Raw genomic sequence first — 24751 nt, forward strand, 5'->3', positions numbered from 1 at the left:
ATGATTGCACCAAGGGATTTCACCAAGAAAAGAAGATTATTTCCCTCTCTTTTCCCTTCCCTTCAAGTAGGAATTTCAGTGTGCAAAAGCCATAATAGCTGCTGCCTTTATTAATGGGCTTCCCATAATTAGTATATGGAGCATATACTGCAAATCTGTATTATAGATGTGGGCGCGCAGATGCTTGACGTGGCGTCTTATTTTCGTTAAAAACCTGCTAAAGGATGCCCTGCGCGCCTTCACGTACGACATGAAGTCATCTATGGTGGTGGGTGGTGAAAAACTGGAGAGACAGAGAGGGAAGGAAGGGGAGAAGGTGGAAAGCTGCCATCGCCAAGTCCTTCCAAAACTGGCTGCACGGTTTTTTCCCTGTGCATCTTGCGCAACGCATTTGTAGAGCAAATTACGTGGAGCCTCCGCGGGAGGAATCCGCGGCTTTACTGCGCAGCCTGGCAATGTAAATAAACACGGGCGGGAGGGGGAGAGGGCGGCGGAGGATGCTCCCCCGCGCAAGTGCTTAAATTTACTCGCCTTTTGTTTTGCATTGTTGGTTTTTCCTGCGTTTAATTGCTTTAATTTATTTTATGCGTGCTTTGATGCTAAACATTATTAGGTGCTAATGAAAGAGTTCCAGTCCGCAGTAAAGTAATTGAAGGGCGGAGGCAGAATCTAAAAAAAAAAATATATATATATACACACACACTAAAGGGACGGCAAAATACATAGGTTTTCTGCAAATTGGTTACAAGAAGAAGAGAATTAAAACAACGGGCGGAAAGACGATTTGCGCTCATTCGTGGTCTTTACATTCCTCCTTCGTGCTCTTGCCTACTTCAGTAGTAGCCCCAGCGCAATCACAGGGGGACGGGGACCAAGGAGACCAGCCCGCATTTCAAGAATCCCGAACATCAGTTTCAGATTACTGTATTCGCCCAAAGTAGCGAAAAGGTACTAACATTTCGAAGGGAGTGGCTGTCCTGAAAAAGAGAGAGAAGTTCAGGATAATAGGTCGAGGCATGTATTAATCTAAAAGGATCTTTTAGAATAATTGTTTTACATGGGAAAAAGCAATTCCAAAAGCCCGTCTGATATTTTTAATAAGAAAAAGGGAAGGAACCCAACGCGATGGTAGGTTATTGGAGATTTCCTTTTTATTTCGAAGAATAATAATCACAGACAAGTTGGGAAAAAAAAAAAAAAAAGCGCAACGCGTCGCCATTAAATAATTTGCTACTTTGATATACAACATTTTACGTAGCACAATATTAATTCCTCTTCTTTGTTTTTTTTTTTCGTAGAGACTTGAACAAGGAAGAAATCCAGGTAAAAATATACACAGACAAAAGAGCATAGCAAAGAGAAAAGAACCACAGACGTTGACAGGGAGAAGGCGTAATAATCATTCATATTATGTACAAGACTATGTACGCTAAGTATAATTTGCATTCAGACTTCCAGGTCACATTTTCTAAATTAAAGGTGCTAAACACGTACACGTTACTTCATACCAAAAAGTACACAGCGAAGTACAAACGGAGATTTACAAATTACTTGTACTATAGGAAGACTCACATAGAAAAATGTGTCTATTCTGACTCTAAAGCCACATTTAATAGGTAGATAGTCATTCTATTGTACAAAAAAAAAAAAAAAAGACTTTAATATAGGTAGTATTTTTTTCAGTGTCAGGAAACACAATGTATCATTTCTAGGATTTTAATTATTTATGCACTTATCATTTATCTATTTTAATATATAGTCTTTTTCTGTGTTTTGCCCCCCTTATCTTCTCGCGTGGGTTTCCACCTTTCGTGCATCCACCTCTCGCCCCTTTCATTCCTCCTCGTCGTCCTCCGCGTCTGGTTTTTCCTGGCTGTTGGAGCCGGAGCAGGCAGTTTTATTTTCTTTTTTCCACTTCATGCGCCTGTTCTGGAACCAGATTTTGATCTGTCTCTCCGTGAGACACAGGGCGTGGGCGATCTCGATGCGTCTCCTCCTCGTCAGGTAGCGGTTGTAGTGGAACTCCTTCTCCAGCTCCAGGGTCTGGTACCTGGTGTAAGTCTGGCGGCCGCGTTTTCTGTCGGTGCCTGGGAAATAAATGCAGATTTAGATCAGTTGGGGGGTCGAGGGAGACGTTTCGGGAGCTGCTGTTCTGGTTTGCTCTCTTGTTTTTGTCTTTGGGTGCTGCCTAGCAAGCACCCATCCACTGCAGTCCCACGGGGGGACGAAATCCTCGGAGGATGTGTACAACCTGGGACAGCCCTTCTTATTATTTGCAAGATCAACTCCTTCGGCTTGAGGCTTTGCCCACCTCACCCTCCCTGTTCTCAGCCCCCAAACCACCTCAGTTTTCATTTCCCTTCATCCCGGAAAAGCGTGCAGTGCTATTTTTGTGTGCCCGTGCGTGTCTCCGAGTGAACAACAAACTTCACAAAGTTTCCTGCCCTTGTAGCAGCACTCAGACTCTGAGCTCCTGCTTTAATTTTCATTTAGGCACCAGAAATTTCGGATCGTTGGGAAATACAGAAATACAGTCGAGCGAGAGAGGCATCTGCTACCTACACAAATCCAACTATTTGTCCTCTCTTAAAGCTGTCATCAGGGCGCCTGCTTGGAAGGTGTGTGATGGTCTTAATTATTTCAGGGGATGTTTTGGGCACGGCAGTGACTGCTTGGGCTGACGGGGGGGCTGCTACCCTCGGGCTGTGTTTGTGGGGGTGTCTGCACATGAGAAGCGCCTCAACACCTACCCCAGGCTCCCCACCACCCTCCAGCTGCCTGCGAGCGGGGTTTGGAAAGGGCCCAGCTCCTAATTCTCCCCTCCACCCGACATTTCCTGCAGGCTGATTGGAAATACTTCTACAATATGGTGTTTGTGATCCTGACTCTATTTTCTATGTAAATGCTATGTATATCTATAGTATAATGTGTTCTTTCCCAGAGCAGCGGGGATGGCGAACAGCAACCCTCGGCCTCTCCTCCACACATTCCACCGGACTCCTCTTCTTCTTCTTCCCCTTTTTACCCCCCTCCCTCTTTCTTTTTAAAAGAAGAAAAGATCCAGTCATTAAAAGGAGGAAAAAAAAAAAAAAAAAAGGCAAAATAGCCAGGCTAGCTGTAAAGTAAAAATGTGCAGGTCGTGGAATGTGGGTTGTAAAATCCGCTGAGGGGAGAGCCATAAACTGCTGCTGAATAGGGATGACAACTCTATCTCTGCTCGCTGATGAAATTCCACAAGCACGATCGCACAGTGGGCATGAGGCACGGGGGAGGGGGTCGGGGGAGGAGGGAGAGGGGACCCCGCTTTTACGACGGAGGTCCATTTTCTCTGGGTTTAGGCTCAGCAGATCCCAGAGCATCGGGGGGGTGGGGGGTGTTTGAGCTCAGGACCCCGCGCGTTTGCCCTGTTTCCAAACCCTAATGTTGATCCTCGCAGCGTCACAGGCTGGAAGGGGGGGGGAGTGGGGGGGCTCCTTAAATCTGAAATCAGATAAAAGCAGAGACGACGAAGTGTTTACGACCAGAAATATTTGGTCTTTGATAAATCAACTGTAAAAGTGAATGAATTATGGAGCAGGTAATGGAAAGAACTGACCACCAAATAAGTGTGAGGGTTACTCCTGGCTTTATAAGCCGCTATACATTGGCTGCTCCGCTGTTTTCTTTTTCCTCTGCTTCGCAGGGAGGCTGGCCCGCGCTCCCCTCGCCCCTGAGGGTTACTAACAAGACCCTTTCCGAATATTTGGCCGCGGAGGGAGGCTCGCTCGCAGGGATGCTCTCAAGTTCCAATCTGGCACGGCAGAGGAGAAGCCGGAGCGGCTGGAAAATGAGCTCACGCCTTCCCCTCCGCTCCCAGCCGGGACAGCAGCGCCTTTCTTCCCCCTTCTCAGGATTACACGAGTGTAAACAGCACCACGCGTGCACACGGACAACGACCGGGCTGCTCCGAGTGGGGGGAGCCCGGCCCGGGGCGCCCAGCCCAGCCCCGGGGCGCTCCGTGGAGCGGGGCCCGGGGGGGGGGGGACGACGGGGGACGCCCCGGGACCGCTCCCACGCGAGGGAAATGGATATTTATTAAATGTTAATTGACATTAATACCCTGAGACGGAGCGCGTTGGTGACTGAAAGCAGCGCGGCCGCCCGGCGTTCAGCGGGTTTGGGTTTGAGACACATGTGCGGGGGCAGCGTGTCCCGGCGTGGGGTGTCCCCCGCTCCGCTCCCGCGGAGCACTGCGCGGCCTTCCGCGGGGCTGCGCTGCCCTACACCGCGGCAGCGTCCCGGGGACCCTCAGCGCCCCCCACCCCAGCAGGGCCACGCTGAGCACCCCATGGGCCCCAAAGAGCCTTCCCCAAGGTGCGGAGCACACCGCACCCCTCCGCGGTGATGTTTTTCGGGAGGTCACACGGATAAACGTGCCCCCCCCCCCCCCCGCTATATCCATCCATCCGGATTCCGGCCGGAGTGTCACCGATTTGAGAGCGGGGTTTTAATTGCTCCGGGAATGATGTGTTGCTGTTTCTGATGGCAACACGCTACGCTTAATTGCAGTGTCTGGGACATTGTGGTGGGGGACTGGCGAATGAAGGTTTTGCAATCTAACAGAAAACGAACCGAGCTTGCGAGCACCCCCCATAAATAGTTTCTTTCAGAATCTATATCTACACGGGGGTAGCACAATCTCCATCCTGTAAATACAGAGAAGAAGGGGCTGGCCATTATTTCTGCAGCTCTGTCTGTCCCCTCTAAGACAAACTGCCTTTTGCATGGCACATACACAGCCCCAGCAACACCAATAAATATTTAAAGCTAAAAGGACGGCTTTATGGCGGGGGGGGGGGGGGTGGGGGTGGGGGGTCGCTCTCTCCCTCTCTCTTTTGAAGATGCGTTTTCAGTGAAACGTCATGAAAGGAGTTGGGGACAATCCCCCCCTCCCCTCCCCCTCCGCCACCCCCCGCGCACGCCATCAAATAATTTACACTCCCCCCACCCACCCCCCCCACCCCGAGCTCCTTTCTTTAGAGAGGCTGGGGCTTACCTGTGCTCCTCATCCAGGGGTAGATACGGAAGTTACTGTCGCTTTGCAAATCTGAGTCCCTCTGGTCCGTTTTGCTGCAATTCTGCTTGGAAGCATCTCCCGGGCACATCATGGAGAGATTTTGCTCAAAAGGGGAACAGTGCATGTTGAAGGAGCCGGGCTCCAGGCCGTAACCGGAGGAATACATGCTGGGGGGCTGGGGGTGCACGGCGCTGCCACTGGAGTAGAGCCCGGGCATGGAGGCGGCGAAGGGAGGCGTGGATCCGGCCCCATACCCCGCTCGCTGGGTGTTGGAGGCGAAAGCGCAAGAAGTTTGCTCGGGAAAGACTCCGGATGGGAAAACCGAACTTGCGGCTTGATATTTAGAAAATAAAGCATTCGCATAATACAATGAACTCATAATTTGGCCGGGTGATTTGTAGGTCGGGACGTTTTAGTGTCGGTTTTACGAGGTACCGTGATATATTACGGAATTAGAGTCCAGATTTACACCAAAAAGAGCCCTTTTTCCTCCCGGCCCATGTGACGCGCGGGCACGTGGCTCCGGCGGCGCCAATCGCCGCCCGCTCCCTCCTCGGGGGCAAAAAATTGTAGTGCTGCTGGATTTATAAAATATGATAAATAATTGATGCGATATAAAACCCTCCAAGATCTATGCTGGAAGGGGTGAATTTGTGCTGGAGTCGATAAGCAACCTGTAATCAGTTTTCAGCTCAGACCGAGGGAGAAAGCGGAGGGGGGGGGCGGTAAGAGCATGTTGCTGATAAACCAGCGTCTCCCTCTCGGTCTCTCTCTGCTGGAGGAAAAGGAAGGGAGCTCTATTTATCCCTTTATTGATCCCGTCTAAAATTCCCTCCTTCGCACCATTTCCCCGGTTCCGAGGTACTTTTTCACCAGACTGTACACAATTCCCTCCCCTCCCCCCCTTGACCCTCTCCCCCTCCCCGGCCACCCCCACCCCCCCCCCAAAAAAAAAAAAAAAAAAAAAAGACAAATGTCTCATTGATACCTAATAGTTTCAGGGTTCTTTTTTTCCCAAATGCCATTCAGCTCTATATCTAATTTATTCCAGTGCCACAGGCTTTGAGCTTCGTATTGAGCTGGCATTTGCTTTTCTTGTTGCGAAAAATAACGAGTGTACAGATCCCTTGTTTAGCGTGTCAGCGGTTCTGCAGGACTCAATTACAGTTCGAAGTAAAACCTTACCAGCTGGCTGATTTGCTTTCTGCTGGAGAAGCAGAGACACCTTCCAAAATGCGATCTGCCTCAATTTTTTTTTAAGGGAGGGGGGGTTAGAAAGAAAGTCTTGCAGGCAGGAGAAGCAGCCCAGGCAATGGTGGATGTGCATCTAGGGTTTGTGCTGTTTCTCCTTTCCCAAGGTTATATTGCAAGGGGATGGGTGTGCATCCCTGCTCTCCTCTATTGCCATGGCAGGGCAGCTCGGCAGGCGAAGGAGCAGAAAGCAGCTCAGCTGCGCGACTGACAATTCCCCCCCCCCCCCCCCCCCCAGCCAGATGAGTGGGAGGAAAGGAAGGGGGACCCAGAGCAAGGCTTCATCTTGCGGGGACAGTGGGGTGGGCGAGGAGAGAGGGAGAAAGGAGGAAAGAAAAAGGAAAGAGGGAAAAAAACCCACCAAAACACGTTACCTTCAGGAAGGATTTCCACACAGCCTTCCGACCTGTCACAACCCAGGAACTGTTAGAAACAACAACAAGAGCAGAAGCCATGGCAGTCGCCTCGTCCCCCTCCCCTTCCCCACGGCTCCCAGGCAGCAGCTCCCCGGCCCCAGCCCCTGCCTCCGCCCGTCCCAGCAGCGGCCCGGCCCGCCAGCATCTCTCCAGGCAAAGAAGTCTTTGATGGCCAGGGCTGCAGCTCCGACACAATTGACTTTTATTTCCTTTCTATCAAAGTGGTCCTGGAGGAAATGGAGCAGGGTAAAAGAATGATGTCACGGAATTCTCGCTTGTAAACTTTATTGTAACTTTCTTCCGCCGCTTCCAGGTTTAGACAATAGAACAAAGTGATGAAAGAACAACAAAATATATCATTAGTTCCCCCAATAAAGTAATTCACGTATACAGTATACATTCTTTTTCACAGTTAACCTAAAGATCACTTTACAACTTGCTTCACTGTGCGCATGCTAACTAAAGGAGAGAAAAACGCTTTTTTTTCTTTTTTTTTTTCTTTTTTCCCCCTTTTTTTGGAAGAGACACTTAAAAATTGTAAACAAAAAAAAAAAAAAGAAAATCCCGAACCAAAAAAAAAAAAAAAGAACAGAAGTAAGGAAAGTAAAGAGAGAAAGAGAGAGAAAGAGAGAGATAACTATAGCATAAATAGGCAGTTTCATGTTGTTGGGATGTTTGTTTCAATAGCTACCTCCAGTACATACAGATAAACCACAACAAAAAAGGTGGAAAATTTAAAAAAAAGTGCACAAATGTAATTTCACGTAACTCCTATAGCATTGAAAGCTATGTTAACCAACCCACCCCCCAGGAAAGAAGAGACAGACAGAGAGAAGGACAGAGAGAGAGAGAAAATTTCACAGTCATGTTTTACATAAGCTATTGCGTTACACTACCACTAGTTAATAACTGGCAAAAGGCAGGAGAGACCTCCCGATCACTTTTGCATACTGTTCATTGTATCAAAGGATAATCAGGAAAGTGGTGCTTACAGCTATATTGTTTTACAGCAATAAAAGGGTTTTTTTTTTTCCTTTCTCTTTTCTATGCATTGTTGGTTTTTTTCCCACCCCTCCCTTACATTAACTGCCATTAACGTGGGGCTCAGGGGCTCTTCCACCCCAGCAGCGCTTGCCTTTCAGTCCTTAAAAATCCTTTTATTTCTTGTCCGCCTTCTGTGCTTCCCCTTCCTCGTCCACCTCCTGGGCTCTTTCCATTTTCTGTTTTTCCAGTTCTTCCTGCTCGCATTTGCTGCTGGGAAACTTGTCTTTGTTGTTTTCCTTTTTCCATTTCATCCTCCTGTTCTGGAACCAGATTTTGACCTGCCTTTCTGTCAATCCCAGGGCATGCGAGACCTCGATCCTCCGTTTGCGGGTCAGGTAGGGATTAAATAGAAATTCCTTCTCCAGTTCCAGCGTCTGGTAGCGGCTGTAGGTTTGCCTCCCCCTCCTCCGTCCAGCGGCTGCTGGGGAATTGCAAAGGTTGGGTGGAAGAGGGGAAGAAGAGAAGGAGGTTGAAAGATACATAAACCAGGCTCGGGAGTAGGCACACACAGGCTCACACGCGCTCACACACACTCCCAGGCGCTCACACACACTCACACACACACACACACACACGCACACGGGAGGGGGAGGAAGAAAGGACTCGCAGGAGCAAAGGCAGGAAGCGAACAGGGAGAGGAAAAGGCTCCTGTAGAATATTAGAAAAGGGAAGATGGTTATAAAGGAAAGGGGTGATGGTGGCAGGGGAGGCGGGGGGGGGGTCACCCACCAGCCCACTCCGAGCAGTCCAGCTAAAGCCTGCACTTGCACACTTATTATTACCCGAACCACCACCACAACAACAACAACAACGACAGACTCCGGCTCTTTGGGATCCCGGGAAAAAAAAAAAAAATAAAGAGCTGCAGCCCGGGGAGAACAAGCAGCACCACCGAAATCCCAAATCAAACGCAAAACAAAAATGAAGGGGCTTTTTAAGGCTATAAAAGTGCCATAAACTTTAAGGACGCTTCCTTCCACAGAAAGCCCGGCTCGCTCAGCCCCCAGAAGAAAAGGTCTCCTTCAGGGTAATTAAACTATAAAGCAATTTACAAGTGCAAAAGTTTACCCCCATAAAGCAGTAAAATACAGTCACTGGGGAAGAAAAAGGGAGCGAAAGAAAGCAAGCAAGCAAGAGGGGCAGAAAGAAAGCAAGAGGGCTACTTTATGGGCTCAGGAAATGCCTCCTCGCTGTCCTTTCCATCTCGCCTCACCTTGCGGTCGCATCCAGGGGAAAAGCTGGGTCGGAGAAGGGCTTTGCTCCGAGCTCTCCGCCTCCTCTCCAAGGCCGCTGGCAGCAAGCTTGCAGTCCGTGTACTGCACCAAGTCCGACTCCTGGGCGCTGAAGAGGCTCTGCCTTTGCAAGGGGTCGTAGCCATAGAAGTTGCTGGGGTCCCCATGGCACGCCACGGCGCAGGGATTCTGTTGGTAAGGGGAGCTGGAGAGTGAGGATGCTCCGTGGTAAAACTCCTGGATTTGGGTCGGATGCTGGAAGGTGCCCCCCGTGCTGGGTCCGTACACCACCGTGGGTCTGCCCCCAAGATCCTGAGCGAACCCACAGTCATAGTAATTGGGACGCAAGGAGTCCCCGGTTTTGTATTTGGAGAAGAGTGAGTTGACAAAATAAGAGCTCATTTTAATTTAAATAAGAATATTTGTTTGGAGGAGGAAGAAAATTAAAAAAAAAAAAAAATTAAAAAAATAGAAGCCAACCAAACCAGACCACGGGAATCTATTAGCAAAAAAAGAAAGCGCTAAGATGCTAAGCAACGACAGTTTGTGATTTCCAGGAATATAAAAGGAGGATATAATCAAAACTCTAAGCCTGCATGATATTGAATTCTTTCCTCCCCCCCACCCCTAAAAAAAAAAAAAAAATCGCCACTTAAAGAGTTCTCGCTTTACATTTCCAAGAAGAGATGCCAGTTCATAAACAGTTTTCAGTGATTTACTTCAGCGCAAATGAGTTGTTTCATATTTTGCAGTGTCTTTTCATGATCATTTGCATCTATTACCAAAACCTCATCCTATTGGCTTCTCCTTACTCCACACGGACTCTGCACTGCATGATTGTGAAAGGAAGAGTGTGAGAGAATAAAGAAGGAAAAGCAAGCGAGGGGGAGCGAGAGAGGGAGAGGGAGCGAGAGAGAGAGAGAGAGAGGGAGCGAGAGGGGAAGGGAGAAGGAGGTGGGGTGAATATACGGATTAAATATGTTTAACTACCTACATTAATGAGATATCGCTCGCCTCACAACAAATCACATACCTAGACCACCCAAAAGATTGATTTTTGGGGAGTGTTGGAAAATTAAAGAGAAGCGCTCGCAGTCGTTAATTTCAAAATTTTAACGAGGCAGTTTTAGCCTTTTTAAATGTCAGGGTCGCTTTGGAAAACTGTAAAAGAACACGATTTAATTGCTACCAGTTTTAAAAGGTCCTATAAATGTAATTGGTATTTTAATACAAGTTATCAAATCATACAGCTTCTTACCCTAAACATATTTTAAAACAAACGAGGTAGTCATATTTAACATTTTAATGATCAATTTCCTTATTATTGATAAAGGTTTAACTATCACATGAAGGGAATTGCATTTGTAATAGCCCCAAAAAAGGCTGTAAACTGTTTAACAAACTATAAAACGCCATAAAGCCGGGGATGTTGTTGTTGTTTATACCGCACTACATAAAAGCCGTTAGGATTTTACGAGTTCGTTCCTCTACTGCTATAAACCAGAGGTTTCGATTGGACCCGTCCGCATTACAGCGAGATGTTGAGGTGTCAATATTGAATTAAAATGATTATAGTTTTTCATATATAACATTGACTTTTTGTGTCTCTCCCGCAGCCCCCTCCCTGCCTCCTCCCCCGCCGAGGACTTGTTCAAGATGTGGTCGGGGATGATTGCGAACTAAAAGTATTGTGTCGCTTATCACACCCAGAACAGAACCTTTATGGTCAGTAACTGATGGCTGTTCCCTACCTCACCCCCTCCTCAATAACTTCTTCTTTTTTTTTTCTTTCTTTTTTTTTTTTTTTTTAATGATACTTCTAATGAAAACTGGGGAGAAGAGGGGGATGGGGTAAGGGAGAGAGGCTTTCTATTTTATTGGCATTTGGTAACAACGGAGCAAACTTACCCCTAAGATGCCAACGCTGCAATTTTCCACCATCTAAACACACAGGGGGTAGATTTTGAAATTCATTTATCGCAGTCAGCAAATATTACCGAGACGTATTTCAGCTAATAACGACATCAAACCCTCCCAACCCAAACGCTGCCCCAGCCTGCCTAACACCCACGACGCCCCTCCAAGCCCCTCGCAATGCCAGCTATATTTTCCAATCCTTCAACCTTCAATAGGAGTTAAAGACACTCTTTTAAACCTTTTTTTTTTTTTTTTTTTTCTTCCCCCCCCCCTCCTTCCCCTTTGCCCCGGGTAAATTTCTGCTGGTTCCCATTGCTGCGCGGTTTTGACACGAGAAAGGTGAATTAAAGATGGTTTCAGTCGTGCCTGCCTTCAACTGAGGGACAATTTTCAACCTCCACAACATGGAAAAGAGGAAAAAGTTGAAATGTTTCCGTTAGTCTGCTTGCCAGGGGGTTGGTAAAAAGAAGTAAAAAATACTTGCATTAAAATTGGCAGTGGGAATAGGCAGGGAATTAAGAAAGGCAGGAAGAAAGAGAGAGAGAGAGAGAGAGAAAGAAAGAAAGAAAGAAAGAAAGAAAGAAAGAAAGAAAGAAAGAAAACAAAGATAGTAACGGAATAAAACTTTAAAACCATCCTTAGAGAAATAATTTAAGTAAATACGTTTCCTTTATTTTGTGTAGGGATAATTTCAGTCGAGTCTAAGAGCCTTTTCAAGTAATTATTGTTGTTGGAGTACTTGCAGTGGTATAATTAAGGCTTTTTTCCCCCTAAAAGACAAGTTAACATTTTATTTTTCTCAACACTTTTATTGTCGAGTGAGCAGATTTTGGTTTCATCTTTGAACATAAAACCCCAGAAATGGTGCACAGAAGTAAACAGAGCTTTGGAGATGGTGTGGGGATGCTCGATGCTAGAATTTTCAAGAAAGAAAAAGAAAGAAAGAAAGAAAATCGACTAAAGTATTTTTAGAAAATAAAATATCTTCTTCTATGTGTATTTAGAGGTGTACCCCCCCATCTATTCAACTTTGTAAAGTAAAAAATAACAGGAAACCCCGTTCATACGTGGACCCCAAGAAGGTGGGAGTGAAGTTGTTCTTGGAAGTTAACATTTTTATCAAGTGCAGTAGAATTTTATGGTCATGATGTGATGGTAACTCACCAATGCACCAGAAGTCAATGGCTGATCTTAAATCATTCATATACTGTACTCAGATTCCTGATGAAAGGAAAATGTTTCTATTATAAGAAAAAACAAGTGGGGATGTGTGTGTGCGTGTGTGTATGTCTGTGAGAGAGAAGATAATTTATAAATACCCAGTGGAGGAAAGATTTATTAGGAATTCAGAAGAAAAAAAAAAAAAAAAAAAAAAAAAGAAGAAAAAAAAAAGAACCCCAAACCCTTTCCTAGGTAAACCTTAACTTTTCACTACTCTGCATTTTACTGAATGCACAAGGGCAGGATTTTTCTTGTATTTTCCCTATCCATTTCTGTTTACATCTGTATTTCTTTCTATAGAATTTAAACAGAGTCTTGAGATGCTTAACTTTGCTTTTTAAAACAACCCATCGCATCCCTTTCTGTTGTGTGTATCGGTTTAATTTGTGACATTCTTCCCCAGAATGCTGCTTATCGGGGGACGGGTGTATTTTCTGGTGTAACTTCGGAGAAACATTTATTCAGAAAATACCTGTTTGTAACAATTTGAAAGAAAACCTATAGTGAAATTATTGCCACCATTCCTTTCTCTTATTTGGAGCTGAAGGACTGGAACGTCTGAATAATTTTTGTCTTGTAATTTTAAAGAAACAAAGGCCGAAATAAAAGTGAACGGAGTTAAAAGTTTACATTTTTGCTGCTACTGCACCGGTGGAGTATTTATACATATCACAAAACGCGGTAAGTTAATAGGATTTTGGATTAATTTACTATTTTGTGGCATTTAAAAATATTTCCAAACATATTAATTGAAGACCTTGGGCAAAGAGGAGTAGCATTACCAAAAGACGAAGCAACTCTACCAAAAATGACTGGTTCGACTTCTAAAGAGCGTATACTGCTGGGTTGTTTTCGGTGGTGGCTATGAATCTAAACCGCATACAATAAAGAGCCGAGAAAGCGCAGATCATCCTAACGGCTAAGGTAAAGAGCCAGGAAAAAAAGGTCATGATTTTCTGTACGCCTTTCTCCCCGAAATCGCGGAGCCACTCTCTTTTCCAGTCCTGCAAACGTAAATCTTCGGTTTGGAGCTAATTAAGCTGTCCTCCCACCTCCACCCGAACTAGCAGAAGACAAAACCCGATGGTTTTTGTTCTCCCCTTTAAATGAACATTTAAAATAGATGCGTGTCCCACCTCTCACCGCATCCCAGCACAGAGCCTCCAGCTTAACTCTTTCCCCCCCCCCTCCCCACCCAGCCTCACATAATTTACCCTCGCGGGGAAAAATAGATGTAACCTATAAAATCGGCAAAATAGCTATAATTAACCCTATATTTTATGCCTCGGGATTATTCATGCTCGGCAGCAAACAGCCGGGTTGGTGCCGCTAATGAAATCAAGGTGTTACGCGGAGCCCCGCGGCCGAGCGCGGGAGACGCGCGTCTAACGTGGAGCAAGGGCGCCACCTCGCGGCGCTGCGCGGAGCCGCAGCCTGCGCCGGGGGGCGCGGAGGGGGGGGGGGGAGAGTTCCTGGGGGGGGGAGGCAGAAAAAGAGGGGGGGCCCCGCTCAGACCTGGGGAAATAAAACCAAGGAAAGCGAAGGGAGGTGAGGGAGAAAAAGAGGGAGAAAAAGGAAAGTGGAGTTTTTCCTCCTCGCCCCGCAGCGCTGAAGTTTTGCGCGGGGAAAGTCCCAGCATCCAGGCGCTGTCCCCGGCAATAAAAGAGGCAAAATGGGTTTGCTTTTGAAAACCACTATTGTTTCAAATTCCGAGACTAAACAATTGGTCATTCTGCTCTGGAGGGGGAAGGCCAGAGCTGTAAACCGATAAAGAGCTTCCCAAGCCCAGACGTCTCGCCAGAACTTCGAGTGTGTGTGTGTGGGGGGGGTGTGCCTCTGTGTGTGTGTGTGTGTGTGTGCGTGTGGTGTGTGCGTGGCTCAGCATTCTGGCAGCCTGGAATTGCTTTAAAGGAAAAAGCAATAAAAAAAAAAAAAAAAAAAAAGAAGGGAAAAAAAAAAAAGAACAAAGGGAATCATCCAGAGTGCTGGATTTTCACGGCATCTGCAAGAGAAGAATAAATTAGCCAGAGTCCCTCCCCACCTTTTCTCTCCCTCTCTTTCCTCCCCCCCCCCCCTATTTTTTAACTATCCCCTCCCTTAGGGAAAAAAAAAGAAAAAAAGGGGGGGGGGGGGGGAGAACTTTGTATGTTCCTTAAGCAGAAACAAGAGCATTTACACGTTGGGTTTCCCCACATTCCCAAGTCGTTGTAGTAATTTAGGAGTTCCTGAAAGTTTTCTTGCACTGTTTGCTTTACAGCCGTTTAGTTCCTTAACCTTCAGAAATTTATACCCTATAAAGTTTTATAGCGGTCATATTCTTTTATTGCAGCACACTGCACTGAATTTTCCTTTTTTTATGACAAGTTACTTCCCTTTCTCTCTCTTCCCTCAGTAAGCTCCAAATATCTTTCTTCTTCTTTTGTTTTCTTTTCAGAGCCGCCCTAAAGAAAGGATTTTTTTTTTAAAGAAGTGAAATATTGCCCTTTAGAGCGCCCATTATGTTAAAAATTAGTGGAAAGAGATTCTTGGTTATATTTCTCACTACCTGCTTCCTGCCGGGCTGAGCAGGTCTTAGGGTTTGTTTGTTTTTTAAATATAGAGATAGAAACACTTTCCAAGCGCTTGTATTTCTTCATGAGCAATAAACTGTCAAACGAATTTAGAGACGGAATTATAGGAACCTCTCATTGAGCCCTTGGAAAAAGGAACCGCGTGTCAAATCCGAGGTGATGCCAAGCAGGGAAAGCGGGGTGGGGTTTCTCACTGTTTGTTTTGGGTTTCTAATTTTTCTTTAGCAAAGTTTTCCTTGGGCGGTAGGGGAATAAACCGAGGGAAGTCAAATAAAGCCAGTCCATTCTCCGCCTTTGCTTCTGGTGCCCTAAGGCTGATGCGGGAATGTAAAGATTAAACCCTCAAAAACAAAGAAGCAAACAAACAAGCAACCACCGGTAAATGTAACCAGATATTAACAATCTCCAAATTCAAGACAAAAACAAAAGCAGAAACGGAGCAAGTTTGCATGGGATGAAGTAAGCACTTGCTACACCGGAGAGGAATTATTTCCATTTGTCTCTGGAAATATTTTTCTTTTAACCTAAGCAAAAAATTGATTCGTATAATACACTTAACGAGCCACTAAAGAACGCAGGAAAACACAATGAAAATATTTCTGAAATTTTAGATGAAGCAGTATAACACAATGACATATAGGTGCTGTTGTTCTAAAATCGATTTTTATTCTGGAGCATTAAACATCTCTGGAAAATACATCCGGGCTGATGCTACAGAAGACAGTTTCCCCAACATTTTTAAAGTAAGCATATTTCCTAATATAATGAACTAACATTTTAAATTCTATTTTAAAAGAACCTCATATTGTAGTCTTAAAAATATCCGCTCTTTACCACAATTCTAAGGAAAGTGAAAAACGTTTCTAAATCCTAGTGGCCGATGGGTTGCAAACATCAATTAAGTCACGGATACGCTTCTGAAAAATATAGTAATGAGGATTTAGGCAAGTCCATACTCAGATCGGGATATGAGAAATACACCAATTCAGCATGAAGCAGATTTGTAATCCATCCATCCTTGAGAAGAATCAAACAAAGCTGAACATTTTGACTGTCCAGCTTAAACACAGCTAAATCATCTTTTCCGACCCACTATCTTTTTTTTTTTTAAATAATAAATCCAGATTTAGAGAAATGATCCTGCTGCCACCAACTTTTTTTTTTTTAACCCCAGCTCAAAATGTCTCCGAAACATCATTTCTTAATTGAGTTTCGAGGAAGGGGATTAGGGGCTTTGACACAGGGTGAAGTTTGGTTACATTTAACTCCCTCCGGCAACAGAACAGTTAAATTTTGAAGCCCCCGAGGAGCTACTTCATGATGGAAAGTTTTACATGAGAAAGTCTAGGCATTAAGGAAAAAAAAAAAAAAAAAGAAAAAAAGAAAAAAAAAAAATAAGAACCAAAAACCAACACCAAAAAACCAAAAAAAGTTCTGAGGAATGGTCTTAAACACTTAAGGTCTGGTTTCTGGTCGAGTGGAAGATTTTAATTTTTTTTACCCCTTTTAAGAGGGATTGAAGTGGTGGAAATTTCAGTGCACCGAGGCGCAGCTACTTGATTCTTATCTCTGGATCATGAAGGGAGGGGGAGAAGCAGGAACACTTTCCAAAAACGCAAATCTGCCTATCACTTCTTCCCAGAGCAATCTCTGTTCGACAGATAAAAGTGGTCTCACAAAACTTGACGCTAAGGAGACCCAAGTTAGTCGCTTCTGAAGTCAGATTTGCACTGGTTCGTTCAGATGCACAGCAGAAATAGATTTATTTTTCTCTATTTTTTTCCCCACCCTATTCAAACAAGCCACCTTACACTCGCCTTGTTCCTAGAAAGCCTCCTGGCAGCTAAATATACAAATTTGCACACGAAGAAAACGAGAGAGGTTTATTTCGATATTTTCCATCCACTATCAACTGCAGAACTCTTCGCATACTTAAAAAGCCACAGTAGAAACAGAAAACGAGCTTCAACATTCACAGAAACACAACCACAAACACAGTTTACAATACCCAACATATAATCAACTGGTACTAAACCCTCCCGGCCCCCCCCTCCCGCTCCCCCCCCCCCCCCCCCCCCCCTTTCCCAAAACAAAGTTAAGTCTTACAGAGATAAAGGGAAACCAGTCCCGCACGGGCGGGTTGGAGAAACCTCCAGCGGATCTGTCAGATGAGAAATCAGCTCCGGCCGGCATGACATGAGACCAGCAAGGTCTATATTTGTTACTCTAAACGCTTCTTCTGGATGAGGCTGAGGATGCGGGGCGGGGGGGGGGCGGGCAGCGCGGAGCCGCCGCATCCCCCTGTGCCACCCGCGGGACGAGGCTCCTTCCCCGGGGAGGCACCGGGCCCCGGGGGAAAGCGGGTGGCAATGGGAAAACATGCCGGGAGCTCGCTTCAGGCGGAGGAAAAAAAAAAAAAAAACAAAAAAACAACAACCCACAAAAAAACAAACCAACAAGCAACAACCAAAACCCCAACAAAACCCCACCCCAACAAAACCCCACCGACATTCAAGTATTAAAAGCATCTCAGCAAACAGGAGGGGGAAGAAATACACACAGGCTAGGGTTGGCACTTTATCTCTGCAACAGCCTACTGCTTTAGGAAAAGTCAATTCACAATAAATTATAAATATGCTAGCACTAAGAACACAACCTTCCCCTCCCTTATAGCTCTACTAAGGTAGTTTTTTAACTAGAAAATCCCATTCTTCCTCTCCTCTAAAAGTTAGGAATAAGTTGGCAGGGGTTCTTCCGCCCCTTTTTCTCCTAAATAATTTACAATGCGGCTCTGAGAGTGCCCCCCACACACTCTCTCGCCTCCCTCCCCGTCTTTTCTCCTCTTCCAAGTGACCCAGTATAAAACTACCAGATGAGGAGGTTTGCCTGTAAAGATTCTACTAAACTTTCAGGTCAAAGTCACATATCTGCCATGGCACGATTCAAATAAAAAATCCCGCATAATAAAACAAACTAAAAAGAAAAAAAAAAAGGGGGGGGGGGGAGAAACCCAGCGCGGTTGGGAGTTGGGCTGTCATTAACCGACTACCCCGGTATAAAGTTGGGGAATTGAAAATGATTTGTTGGGTGCAATCAAACGCAAGTCTTACGAATGTGTCTGTCTTGCAGTAGTTTAATTAAATCGTCTGGTTCCTTGGCCACCTCAAAGTGTGAGTGTGAGTGTGCGAGTGAGTGTGTGCGTGTGTGCGTGCGCCGGGGTGTTGTGAACGTTATAGGGAATCATTGTCCTTACGTGGATAAAGACAGCGAGGTTTGGTGGGGGCTTGGGCCGGGGTGGTTTGCGGCCGGTTGTGTTTACCGTCTTGCTTTCCATGGAGAAAATGCAAGCAGAGAAAGCTGCTGCTCAGACAGGAGCCTGTGTCTATGTTACACTGTAGGGAGAAGAAAAGAGAAAGGAAAAAAAAAAAATAGAGAAAGAAAACAAGAGAACAGAAACAAAACCCAGCGTGTGTCCCCAAAAAGGAGCTGCAGTTTTGGCTAAGTTGCCTCCTATGTGGCAATACTAAGAAGATAAAAAGAGAATAATAAGCAACATCTCGCATGCAAAGGTGGAGATGGGAAACGGGGAGGGTTTCCCCGCGTGTTTGGGGGATTTGGCAGCACTACAGGGGGGGTGCGCGGCCGCGGAGGCTGGGACGGGGCGGGGAAGGGGGAGATGGCGCTTTTCTGGGCTTTGGGGTTGGGTTTGGGTTTGTTTTGTTTTGTTTTGTTTTTCATTCTTTGCCCTGTTCCTTGTTCATTTTCTTCATTTTCATCCTTCGGTTCTGAAACCAGATTTTGACTTGTCTCTCACTCAGGTTGAGGAGTCTGGCCACTTCGTGTCTACGGTCCCTCGTCAGGTACATATTGAATAAAAACTCCTTCTCTAGTTCCAGGGTCTGGTATTTGGTGTAAGGGCATCGTTTTTTCCTGGAGGAACGGGCGTGAAGCCAGCTGGCAGCTGGGTTGGCTGAAAGAAAAGCAGCAAGATCAATACGATGCAGCTTGAGTGTTTCTCAGAAGGTTTTAATCATGCCATCAAATATTAAGATTATACACACGCATATGCACGCCCGGGTGAAAAATGCTCCCTGCCGTAGGAGTTAGCAGCAGCGGCCATATGAAAATCATACGGGATCGCCAGGGCCAGCCCAGGCTGCCCAGATGGGGGGAGGGCCCGATCCCCAAACACCGCCGCACGCGCACCCCGTCCCTCCCGGGGGGGGGGGGGGCCTGGGACCCCCCGGACCCGCCGACCCTGCGTCGTCTGTAGGCAGAGACTTGTGTCTGTGCACACCCACGGCTGTGCGCACACCCAGGGCACGGCAGTGCACACGCGTGTCTCTGCACACACATGTGACGGTGCACACACGTGTCTGTGCGCACACGTATGTTTGAGTGCACACGTGCCACTGGCAGAACTCCCCCCACTTTTCCCCAGGTCCATCCAGACCAGGTAAACCCCCACATGCACCTACAGATTTACATAACGCCCATCTGCACGTTATGCACCACATATACAAAGAAACCGATGCAAAAATTATATATACTTCTTTTTTTTTCCTTTTTTTTTTCCTTTTTTTTTTTTTCAGACGTGTTTTCCCACGTGTCTACAGATTTACTCCTATAAACACATCGCGCAGGAAAAGGGCAGAGAGAGGAGATCTGGAGAAACCTTTCATAAATCCTGCCTATTTTTTGCTATGTGGCAAGAAACGGTCTCGATACAATAAACATCCTCTGAGGGCTGGATGGACTCTGCTGCCGGAGATCTGGACAGTGTTACCCAGAGACGTGGACATTTGCAGGGCTGCAAATGCAGACAGAAATAAATAACAGGCTGCCCGTCACCCTCGCGTGTGGGAGAAGTTACGTGGGAATCGTTTGTAAAAAGGACATTTCAGGAATTAGCTTATTCAGGGTATGGGGGGGCCCGGGGGGGGGACGACGGGGACAACAACATTTTGGGAGCAGAAACCACCCCCACAGACACGCTGGTGGTGAAGGTCGCACCCAAAGGTGAAGTGGGTTTAGGGTAAATAATAGAGCATTTACTAATCACATGCAAATATGAGCTGACCGTTGGGTAACTGAGAGGCGGGAAAGAGTAAAACGAAGGGTTATAGACAGACCACGTATTTCTATTTTATTTCCTTTGCCTCCTCTGAAATTATGACTGAAGCCATAAACCTTTACACCAATTCAATGGACCATTATAAATATATACATACACACACACGCGCGCGCCATCAGGACGTTTCCTCTACGTAAAATGAAATATATTGAATATTTTTAAAAAATAATCCGGTTAATCTTCCTCTGTAAGTACTGCCTCTTACAAATTTGCACGGCTATTTCCTTAATGTAATTGACTTGATCTAATATGCAGAATTAAATATTAAAGAGGAAGAAAGCTGTTAATAATTGATACTGTTAATCCTGCTACCCATCCTTTAATGGCAATGGAGGGCTCTGCTTCATAACAGATTTTTATTCGGTTTGGGTTTATTTTTTGGTCATATCTTGGATCGTTAAAATATAAGATATTTTAAACGCGAATGTTGCTTTATCTGTTCGCTATACACAAATCCCCAAACAGGAAAACGAATGGGAAGAGGTTCTGGCACATCTTTTCTTTAAAATCCAGCAAATAAATTAACAGATCCCTGTGCCATACACAGGGCGGAGATTCATTATTGCAAAATACTTTCAAAAATTGAAAGAGTCAGGGAAATCGGTGGGAGTACTTTCTGCAAAACAGCTCCGTCTTCCAGCCCTGGCAGGCTCTCAACATCAGCCCAAATTAAACTATTATTTAAAACAAAATATGCGTCGTAACCACATGCCATAGAAACCACACAGCATCCTCTTAGCGCGGGTCCCTGCACTTACTTATAACTTAATAACATTTTCTTGGACAAGATTTTTATATATTCAATTTCAGGGACATTGAGCACAGAACCTGGATATTTAATTCTCCCAAATCATTCACCTCACGGTTGCAGTTTGTTCTGGATCTCTGCCCAGTACAATAGAATAGGAGTTTCTTTTTGTGCGTGTGTGAGTGTGTGTGTGCCTGTGTGTCTGTGTGCAAGTTAAATGATGGGGGGGGGGGGGGAAGTCACCAGAACATCCTGCACAAGGAGGGGAGGAAATCATGAGGGGCGAGAATATACTGTATTTTTAATCGTATGGTTGCAATGGCAATCTCTGTTGCTGTTCCACGTTGCGGGGAGGGGGTGGAAAATAGAAGTTAATTCAAGGGGAAAAAGAATGAGTGTGTCAGTGCGTCCTGCTCTGACTCCGAGGAGTTTCGCTCGGCGGGGGCTGCTCCTCTCCCGGTTTGGAAAACTTCGGCTTTCACTGCAAAATATTTACCGTGGGGGTGAAGCCAAGTTTCTCTCTTTGCCTCCTGCTCGGGCTTTGGCTCCGGTTTACCTTTCAGATGGAAACCAGGTACCAACCGGTTCGGCATGAGGGGAAGATATGGATTCTTTCTTACTCAAACGCCATTGCATTATTATTATAATAATAATTATTATCATTATTATTAATAATAGCGTTATTAATAGCATTATCGATGGTATTATTAAATATTTTCAAGGCGAATTTTTTTTTAATGTATATTTCAGGGGAAAAAAGACAAGCCAGCTCGCGGAAAAAGCACATGCTGCAGTTTAACTGTTTCCTCAATCTGGCTACATTACAAATAAAAGCTAATTAAGTTGGAAGCACACCACCCCCCCTCTTTTTTTTTTGTGGGTTTTTTTTTTTTTTTTCACTAGGAAGGAGCATGGCTTTGAAATATTCATACCCGGAACCGTTGCATTTAATAAACAATTAAAAAACACAAACAAACAAACACGGGGAGGGGGGGGGGAAGACACCACCACCAAAAACCCGAGAGGAGGGGAGCGAGTCCGTCCCCGCATCTGCCGGGGTACACCGGAGCGGCGGGCACGGAAAAGCCCCCGCTGCTGTTTACTTCCCCCACGTGAACTTTTCCTCCGTAATTTCTCCCCTTTCCCCCCTTTTTCTCTTTCTCCCCCGACCGCCGCCCTCTGCTCCCCTTTCCCTGCCTTTCTCCCCGACATTTACTGGCTCCCCCCGTCCCTTCCCGTCCCTTCCCGTCCCGTCCCTTCCCCACCGCCCGCACCCGCGCAGATTTACTCCCGCTTACTAAAGTGGTCTCTGCTGCCGGAGCCAGCGCTCTGTAGGAAAGAGGATGACTCGCTCCAGCTTTTGTCCGCTCTGGACTCTTTAAGCTCAGAGACAACGCTCATTTTTATTTTTATTTTTATTTACCGGCAGAGACAATGCCACCCCTCTCCCCTCCCCACCTCTCCCCTTAGGTTGGCATCAGCAAGCTGAGAGTTTTCTTTAAGCCCTGATTTTAAACTTTACGCAGCATTGTCCCCTTTTATTGCACCTCCTCCAGCTTTTATACTGTTTACTTCCTCACTTTTATAACTTACTTTGATCTGTCCTGTCTTTGTCTTCGCTTCCTTCACAAACTTTATTGTCCTCGAAGCTGGGCCTTTGATTGGAAACGATCCCTTCCCTTGCAGCAGAAGTTTCTAAATTGTACTCCTGTGTTCCCTGTTTATGGACATCCCCGGGACGGCCCAGCAGCGGCTCTGCCTTAACAGATCCCTGCCCAGGGAGGTTCTCTGCTCTGGGTACTGGATCCAGCCAGCTCCGTAGATACCTGCTATCAGATGGGACGCTTTGATGTTGAATATATGGATGGTAGACGGCAGGAAGGGTACCAGAAGAATGTGGATTCAAAGGAGTCCAGGAGGCGCTGAAAACTGGAGGTTTTGGCTGAAAACTACAGGAGGGGAATTCTAGATGCTCATTGTGCCCAGCTTGCCTGGAACTTGTATATTGCCCAGATGAAAATTTAGCTGAAGGCGAGTCTTCACTTTCATGACTTATAATAGAGTCGACATAATAATTGCTAAGAGTCCCAGAAATGGACATTCTCAGACATCATACAAAGCACGGTTCAATGAAGGGAAAAAAATATATAGGACAGATCTAGATTTGTACTCTACCCCCTTCTCCAACTTCCCAGCCAACAAAGTACAGTTGGGCTGCTGTGTTGTGAGCTCCCAGCGAAATGATTGGTCAAACTTTTTTCGTGTGCCTGATAAAGCGTCAGTCTCGGCGTAAATCAATCGAAGCCGAGGGGGCTGCGCTGCGCTGTCATCCGCCCTTGCATTCCATATCAAGGATGGATTGTTTTATGTTTATGCAATGTTGCAAAACGTCAGGAGTTTCGAAAAGCCACCAAACGGGCAGAGCTGGGGATAATATCCCTTCCCAGATTTGGTCCTGAAATATTGGGGGGGTGGGGGTGCGGAAGGGGGGGACCCTTTTTTTTTTTTTTTTTTTTTTTTTTTTTTAAAGAAAGATGCTGATGTGCTCGCTTTGCCTTTAATAACCGTCATGGGGGAATAGAGATAAAAGGTATTCTTTGCCACTCGGGCTCCAGAGTACGGTAGCAAAAAATCAGAGAATAAGTACAAACCAAACCGCCCCCCCCCCCCCCCCCCCGCGCCGTGATTTCATATACATACGTATATGTGCGGGCATTACGGGCATATGTACATAAATGCACACACATATGCGGTTTTGTAAAGAAAAAGATGAATCTAGGTAGCAAGACTGGCGAGGAGGGTGTTATAAATAATTAACCAGCTGGGATGGGAAAATGTATTGTTAACATGGTAAAATAACGTGGGTAAATATGAAATTTAAAATGTCACTGGCATTGCAACTTTGACCAGCAAGCTACCGAGCCACAACCCCTGTATACATGCAAAGCCTGTCTTAGACTTTATGCTTATATATATATATAAAATATATAATATCTCTGCATATGAACATATGTTAGCATGTTTCGCGGCATAATCTCGGGGTTGCATTGCTTGGGCTAAAATAGTTTCCCACATTGCTGAAATCAGAAGCCTTCATTTAACTTTACAAGGCTAGTAAAATACAGTGCGCCACTGATCCGGCTTTGTTACAGAATGCCTTAAACTTGTGATGGTTAAATAGTTTAATAAAACTTACATTAGCTTTCTTTGATTTTTATAGCCTTGAATTTATTGCCTGTGGAAAAGAAAGGGGGCAAAAAAGGAATCCCTCGCGTTTTCAGTCACCGTGCCCCCCCTCACACCTCACATGTATGTGCCCACGGTGTGTGTGCGTGTCAAACAACATGCCCCCCCCTCCCCCCTTGCATTTTCCCCGTGTTTTCAAAAACCCGACGATTTCGGGGTGTTTTTTTTTCCTTCCACCGAAGCGAGTGATTGACACGGGGTTAGAGCTCGGTGCGGCTCCCGGCCCAAATGCCGCGGGGTAACGGGGTCGGTTTTACCAAGTTATGACGATAAATCCGTTTATTGCAAGATGGTCCGGTGGCATCGTAAATGTTGGTTAAGGAAAAGGTGCGCTCTATGAGTACGGCAAAAGTGTTTCTCTGGACTTCAGCTGTAACAGTCTGGATCAATTTGCCTCCTTTAATCTATTACCCCTCCGCCCTTCTCCCTCTCACCCCAACACTGAAGGATATTTAAAGTGAAGGGCAAAGAGATTTCTAGGAATGATAAATCATCGCGAATCCTTCCTGAAGTGTATAGGGATGGAAGTCTATATTAACAGGCTAATAATAACATTGAGGGATGCTAATAGCCGTCTGAAATGAAGGAAAAATATATTTCGCATTTCTCTCTCCCTGTGTGAGAGTGCGTGTGCGTGTGTGTCCATATGTCCGTGCCTACACAAAACGTATGTGTGGAATTGCTATCAGAGGTGTTTTACTGATGCTGGAAGGTCATGAAGGCGCTTAAAACCTTACACCCAAAGCCTTAGATTTTCCCTTATTCCAATAAGCGGTGCTTTTCCATGAGCATCTGCCCTGCAGCCTGATGGAGGGACACGTTTCCCCATGTCCAGGACCAAAGCTCCTCTAAATGAGGCGCTATCAGGAAACTGTCCGTTTTCATTTTAAAAAATCGAGAGGGTCGGGATGATGGG

General features: G+C 45.8%; 3 protein-coding genes and 1 long non-coding RNA gene across 10 annotated transcripts; 1 reads left to right on the forward strand and 3 right to left on the reverse strand.

The window, feature by feature from the left end:
• Window positions 1–1129: 1129 nt before the first annotated feature.
• HOXB7 (homeobox B7) lies at window positions 1130–6890 on the reverse strand. Of its 6 annotated transcripts, none has more exons than XM_075774982.1 (3): window positions 6682–6890; window positions 5036–5831; window positions 1130–2087 (listed from the first exon to the last, which is right to left on the reverse strand). In XM_075774982.1, the coding sequence occupies exons 2-3, from the start codon at window positions 5433–5435 to the stop codon at window positions 1834–1836; spliced, it is 654 nt and encodes a 217-aa protein (XP_075631097.1). In that variant the 5' UTR covers window positions 5436–5831; window positions 6682–6890; the 3' UTR covers window positions 1130–1833. The 6 variants fall into 6 exon arrangements, with proteins under 6 accessions (XP_075631097.1, XP_075631096.1, XP_075631098.1 ...); XM_075774981.1 differs by having other exon boundaries at window positions 5036–5318; window positions 6682–6883; XM_075774983.1 differs by having other exon boundaries at window positions 5036–5389; window positions 6682–6833.
• Window positions 6891–6994: 104 nt separating this feature from the next.
• HOXB8 (homeobox B8) lies at window positions 6995–10567 on the reverse strand. 2 transcript variants are annotated; one of them, XM_010312447.2, is made up of 2 exons: window positions 8981–10567; window positions 6995–8185 (listed from the first exon to the last, which is right to left on the reverse strand). In XM_010312447.2, the coding sequence occupies exons 1-2, from the start codon at window positions 9399–9401 to the stop codon at window positions 7881–7883; spliced, it is 726 nt and encodes a 241-aa protein (XP_010310749.1). In that variant the 5' UTR covers window positions 9402–10567; the 3' UTR covers window positions 6995–7880. The 2 variants fall into 2 exon arrangements, with proteins under 2 accessions (XP_010310749.1, XP_010310744.1); XM_010312442.2 differs by having other exon boundaries at window positions 6995–8188.
• Window positions 7970–13139, forward strand: LOC142605091 (uncharacterized). Its single transcript, XR_012838841.1, has 3 exons — window positions 7970–8102; window positions 10616–10724; window positions 12541–13139. It is a non-coding gene; the product is annotated as an uncharacterized LOC142605091 (long non-coding RNA).
• Window positions 13140–18411: 5272 nt separating this feature from the next.
• Window positions 18412–22808, reverse strand: HOXB9 (homeobox B9). Its single transcript, XM_075774858.1, has 2 exons — window positions 22183–22808; window positions 18412–18677 (listed from the first exon to the last, which is right to left on the reverse strand). Exons 1-2 carry the CDS (start codon window positions 22688–22690, stop codon window positions 18442–18444), a joined length of 744 nt encoding a protein of 247 aa, XP_075630973.1. The 5' UTR covers window positions 22691–22808; the 3' UTR covers window positions 18412–18441.
• Between the last annotated feature and the right edge of the window lie 1943 nt (window positions 22809–24751).

This window comes from Balearica regulorum, chromosome 24, assembly GCF_011004875.1.
Source record: "Balearica regulorum gibbericeps isolate bBalReg1 chromosome 24, bBalReg1.pri, whole genome shotgun sequence".
NCBI lineage: Eukaryota > Metazoa > Chordata > Aves > Gruiformes > Gruidae > Balearica > Balearica regulorum.

Excerpts from the sequence above, each read along its gene's own strand:
- HOXB9 (XM_075774858.1), bottom strand. The coding sequence starts at position 22,690 with ATGTCCATTTCTGGGACTCTTAGCAATTATTATGTCGACTCTATTATA. Across the intron at positions 18,678-22,182 it reads CAAAGACAGGACAGATCAAA|CCAACCCAGCTGCCAGCTGG; the intron begins GTAAGTTATAAA and ends CTTTTCTTTCAG.
- HOXB7 (XM_075774982.1), bottom strand. The coding sequence starts at position 5,435 with ATGAGTTCATTGTATTATGCGAATGCTTTATTTTCTAAATATCAAGCC. Across the intron at positions 2,088-5,035 it reads CCCCTGGATGAGGAGCACAG|GCACCGACAGAAAACGCGGC; the intron begins GTAAGCCCCAGC and ends TTTATTTCCCAG.
- HOXB8 (XM_010312442.2), bottom strand. The coding sequence starts at position 9,401 with ATGAGCTCTTATTTTGTCAACTCACTCTTCTCCAAATACAAAACCGGG. Across the intron at positions 8,189-8,980 it reads CCCCTGGATGCGACCGCAAG|CAGCCGCTGGACGGAGGAGG; the intron begins GTGAGGCGAGAT and ends GCAATTCCCCAG.